The 5,238-nt window shown below is 62.0% G+C and overlaps 1 protein-coding gene across 1 annotated transcript; it reads left to right on the top strand.

Moving 5' to 3' along the window:
* The first annotated feature begins 1,447 nt into the window (after positions 1–1,447).
* On the top strand, positions 1,448–2,527 carry LOC104339997 (G protein-coupled receptor 12). Its single transcript, XM_009960290.2, has one exon. The coding sequence runs from the start codon at positions 1,448–1,450 to the stop codon at positions 2,525–2,527; it is 1,080 nt and encodes a 359-aa protein (XP_009958592.2).
* The last annotated feature ends 2,711 nt before the right edge of the window (positions 2,528–5,238 follow it).

Below are 5,238 nucleotides of genomic sequence, written 5' to 3'. Positions count from 1 at the left end.
CACCAAGGGCTGGAAGGACCGGGAAGGAAAAAAATAAAAACGGGAGGACGCGAGCTGATCTTCGAGCATTAAAGCCAGGTAAAACAACAAGCCCCGGCAGTGGTGGCTGCTCCCCGGGGTTGGGCTGCATGCGGGAAGGGGCGATGGCAGCGGCGGGGGCTGGCAGCGGGCTGCGGGCAGAGTGTCGTGGCCCCCCCCCCCCCCCGACCTTCACACCTCGGATGCCCGGCCTGGGGTGGGGATGGGGAGGGGGGGGGGGCATTTACTCTGCGAGCAGGGCAGGCTCTTGCAGCTGTTGGCAGCTGGCTGGGAGCATCTTGCACCAGGTTTTTCCAGAGGAAGGGAAGGGAGGGAGGGAGGAAGGAGAAAGTTAACGCAGGGCTGTCCCTTGCTGCTGCCTTCTCATTTCATCAGCGGCTCCGCAGACATGCGAGGGTTGGCCTGTTAATAGTATTTATTTTTACTCGCCGCACGCAGAAAAGAAAGGGCTGCGGAGGGGGGGGGGGGGGGGGGGCGGGATGGGGGAGGGGGGGGGGGCTTTGCGCTATAAATAGGCAGCAAAAGGTAGCCGTGCCCCGGGGAAGGGGAGGGGAGGACGGGGCAACCGGCACCCTGCTTCCCCCGGCGGCGGGGTGCGCAGAGCCTGCGGATCCTGCGCGGGGCAGAGCGCATGGAGGAGGCTGCTGGCGGCAGCGGGGAGCTGAGTTGTGCCCGGCCTCAGCCCAGCGGGAGGAGCGGGAGCTAGCGGCGAGGCTTCCCCCGGGCGAGGGGTGCGTGTGGGGCGGGGGGGCTAACGGGCGTACCCCGGGCCGGGGGGGAGCGGGGGTGGGGGTGATACTGCCCGGGGAAGCTGCAGTCGGATTCGGGGGGGGCGGGGGGGGGGCGGCCGGGGATGTGCCCTGCGGCGGGCAGGGGTGGCCCGGTGGCCCGGGGCTTGGTGCGGGGCTCGGAGCGGGGTGTCTCCGGAATCCGGTGCGGGGCTCGGTGCGGGGCTCCCCGGGCTCGGTGCGGGTCTTGGTGAGGGGCTCCCCAGGCTGAGTGCGGGGCTCAGTGCGGAGGTCTCGGGGCTCGGTGAGAGTCGTGGTGAGGGGCTCCCCGGGCTCGCTGCGGGGCTCGGTGCGGAGGTCCCCGGGCTCGGTGCGGGGCTCGCTGCGGGGCTCGGTGCGGAGGTCCCCGGGCTCGGTGCGGGGCTCGGTGCGGGGCTCCCCAGGCTGGGTGCGGGGCTCAGTGCGGGGTGTCTCCGGAATCCGGTGCGGGGCTCGGTGCGGGGGTCCCGGGGCTCGGCGCGGGGGTCCCGGGGCTCGGCGCGGGGCTCGGTGCGGGGCTCCCCGGGCTCAGTGCGGAGCTCGGTGCGGGGGTCCCGGGGCTCGGCGCGGGGCTCGGCGCCCCTCCCCGCACCCCGCTGCCCGCGCCCCTCACCGCCTCCCCTCTCCCTCTCTCCCCAGCGATGCTGCACGGCCCCGCCGCCATGGGGGAGCCGTGGCAGCCGCAGCCGCAGCCGCAGCCGCAGCAGCAGCGGCTCCCGGGGCTCGGCAACGCCTCGGAGCCCAGCGCCTGGCCGTCGGCGGCGGGAGGGCCGGGCACGGCGGCCCCGGGCGGCGGTGGCGGCGGCGGCGGCGGCGGCGGCGGCGGGGCCGGGGGTTCCGTGAGCCCCTGGGACATCGCGCTGTGCGCCACGGGGACGGCGGTGGCGGGGGAAAACGCGCTGGTGCTGGCGGTGCTTTTCTACACGCCGAGCCTGCGGGCTCCCATGTTCCTGCTGATCGGCAGCCTGGCCCTGGCCGATCTGCTGGCCGGGCTGGGGCTAGTGGCCAACTTCGCCGTGCGGTACCTGCTGCGGCCGCCGAGCGAAGCGGCGGAGCTGGGGGCGGCGGGGCTGCTGCTGGCCGCCTTCTCCGCCTCCGTCTGCAGCTTGCTGGCCATCACCGTGGACCGCTACCTGTCGCTGTACAACGCTCTGACCTACCACAGCGAGCGCACGCTGGGCTTCACCTGCGCCATGGTGCTGCTGATGTGGCTACTGTGCCTGGGCGTGGGGCTACTGCCCCTCCTGGGCTGGAACTGCCTGCGGGACCAGAGCGCCTGCAGCATCCTGCGGCCGGTCACCAAGGACAACGCGGCGGTGTTGGCCGTCACCTTCCTGCTCCTTTTCGCCCTCATGATGCAGCTCTACCTGCAGATCTGCAAGATCGCCTTTCGGCACGCCCAGCAGATCGCCGTGCAGCACCAGTTCATCGCCACGGCTCAGGCCACCTCCACCCGCAAAGGGCTCTCGACCCTCTCGCTCATCCTCGGCACCTTCGCCCTGTGCTGGATCCCCTTCGCCATCTACTCCTTGGTGGCCGATTCCAGCTACCCCGTGGTCTACACCTACTCCCTGGCTCTGCCCGCCACCTGCAACTCCCTCATCAACCCCATCATCTACGCCTTCAGGAACCCCGACATCCAGAAGTCGCTCTGGCTGGCCTGCTGCGGGTGCGTCCCTTCCACGTTCTCCTCCAGACCAAGGACATCCAGCGATGTGTGAGGACTGAGCACGGAGCGAGACGCGCTCCCTTGCTCTCCTCCTCCTCCTTTTCCCTTCTGTCGTTATTGTTTCCTACCGGGAGGAAAACCCCCCCCACCCCCCCCGGCCAGCACATCTCGTTCCATGAAAAGATGGCCAAAAAAGAGAAAAAAGGAAAAGGGAAGAAGAAGGGGGAAAGAAAGAGAGAGAGTAGAATGATAATGGTTTCCTTTAGAAATGTTATTTTCTTACACATTTTATTTTTTATTTAAAAACACAAAACACCAAAAAAAAAAAAGAAAAGAAAAGAAAGAAAAAAAAAAGGATCTCCGTACGATGACGTTTGTCTCCTCTCGGGGTAAGGAGCCAGGGAAGCAGCAGGCTTGCCAGCCCTGGCCAGGTGGCTTCCACATCCCCCCCCCCCCCCCCCCCCTCCCAGGGGGCACATCCCACGAGTGGCAGCCCCGGGGAAGGCCACAGGAATGGGGAGGGGGTGTGTGTGGGGGGTGTGTGTGTGTCATCTGTGTGTCCCCCCGCCGGCGGGGCTGGTCCCCACGCGTGGGGATGTTGTGCGGGGTGCCCATCCCCCTGAAATCAGGTCTTGCGATGCTATGCAATAATCGGAGCGGGGGGGGGGGGGGGGGCGGGGAGGGGGGGAGCGTCGGCGTTTGGCACCGCGGGGGCGGACAGCTTCGGCGGGGCGGCTCCGCGGGGGGGGGGGGGGGGGGGGGTGGTGGCACGGAGGAGCGCAGGGAGCCTGGAGGAGGGGAAGGGGAGGGGGGGCTGGGGTGGAGGGGACCTTGGGTTGGGGGGGGGGGACACACATGGATGGACGATGCCTCTCTGTTTCTTTGTCGTTTGCGAAGCACTTTGAGAAGCGAAAGGCACTTTAGGGTATGGCTGTCGTGGGGATGGGGGTACCCAGGGAATCCATCCCCCACCCTCCCAAAAAAAAAGAGATAAATACAAGGTGACTGCAGGCAGGGTGGGGGCTTACGGCATGCAGGGAGGGAGGGCAGGCGGGGTGCCCCGCACCCCAAGGCTGGGGGGGAGGCTGAGGAAAGGCTCTCTCTCCTGCCCGGCGTGGGGCCATGGGGTGATGCGCTGGCCCAGCTGCGCTCACTGCCGCGCTGACCCTTTGCATGGGGTGGGATGTTCATCCAAAGATGGGTCTGGGCTTGCTGGGGTCCCCCAGGGGGGAAACCTCTGTAATCAGATGTGTTATTCCAGATTAACTTGCTTCGTTAGAGAAGCGAGGGTACCCTCACATTCCTCTACTGTGTCATGTGCTTTGTGGTGTTAGTGAAACCATGATGAAGTGTCCTTTATCTTGTGCTTTCTTTTGGCCAAGAAGTGGAGTAGTGCGCTCACTTAAAAAGCGAGCAAGAAACCAAGCAACCTTCAGAGAGATGGCAGGGCTTGGGGTGAAACCTCTAGGGCAGCTCAGGGCAGAGGTGGTGGGTGCTCCTCCGGGGCTGGCATGGGCACAGCTCAGTGGCTGCAGCAGGAGACCCCTCAGCAGCTGAGCCTGGTGTCCCAGACACGTTGCCCTCCTTTAGAGGGAGGTGCTGTGACCTCCAGCACCCGAAAGGCCCCTCTTCAAAGCAGGAGCTGGGTTCTGCTGCCCCATGGGCAAGACAGAGAAGGGTTCCTACCGACCCAACCCAACGGCACCGCCGCCGCCAAACCGCACCACGTGGGTGCCGTGGTTACGTGGAAGGCAGATGGGTCCTTGCTTTGCCAGGCTGTAGTGGGTACGAAGCCGCTTTAGGGCTGGACGCAGACACAACCGTATTTTCTCTCTGTATCCGTGCAATGAACTTCTTGCTCCTCAGAACCAAGTGCACATGAGATAGCTATGAATCTCCAAAGCGTGCCTGGGGCTTGGGCTCATTGTCTGCCTTTGAAAGGTGGCCAGTCCCTTTTTTTTTTTTTGCTTTTTTTTCCCATTTCCTTTCTCTTTTGAATACCTTGGGCAATGGGCAGTAGGCACAATGTTGAATCAGCGTATGTTTAAATATATATATATATATAAAAGAAATAGTGAGATATATAAAAACACTTTCCTCTGCTCATTTTATTTCTTCTGGTTTCTCTAAGTGCAGCCAGGTCCCTGCAGTTCCTCAGTGTGAGAACTCGAGACATAGTTTAAACCGTTTTTGAAACATTGTGAACATTTTTAAACGTTTTTATACAACCCTACCTAGAAGATAGCATTTGTTTCTCTGGGCAACTCATTCTGGACCCTTAAAGGAAACGTAGTATTAACTATTCAGCTCCAGAGAAATCTTGACATGGAAAAAGTTGCTTTTTCTTGGCTTTCCAGTCAACCCCCTGTTGCTGAAGAGTTTGATTTTAATAATGTTCTTTTTAGAGTTTAATTGTAAACTTGAGACTTGTCCCAGTTTGAGGGATCCATTGATAAGCTTTGACAAGGGCATACGAGGGTCAACGGAAAACAATTTTTCCCTGTGCCCCTCCCCAGCAGTAGGAGAAAGGTTTGGGATGTGAGGAGCTCAAGCTGAGGATACAGTCCCTACCAGACAGCTATGTTAGAGAGGAGGTGGAGATGTCCTCGCTGAAATGCTTGGTACTCACCCAAACACATTTAGAGCAACTTTATCGAAGGCAAACTCCGCTCCCTAAATTCTGGTCCTTGCACTAAGGAGACTCACAACTCACAGTCTGCAGCAAGATGTGACACAAGTATTTTGCGTGCTCAGATTTAGTAT

This window comes from Leptosomus discolor, chromosome 9 (assembly GCF_034619465.1).
Source record: "Leptosomus discolor isolate bLepDis1 chromosome 9, bLepDis1.hap2, whole genome shotgun sequence".
Lineage (NCBI taxonomy): Eukaryota > Metazoa > Chordata > Aves > Leptosomiformes > Leptosomidae > Leptosomus > Leptosomus discolor.
This window is presented reverse-complemented; position numbering and strand designations above follow the sequence as displayed.

Bases quoted from the DNA above. Each gene is read 5' to 3' on its own strand.
- LOC104339997 (XM_009960290.2), top strand. From the start codon at position 1,448: ATGCTGCACGGCCCCGCCGCCATGGGGGAGCCGTGGCAGCCGCAGCCG.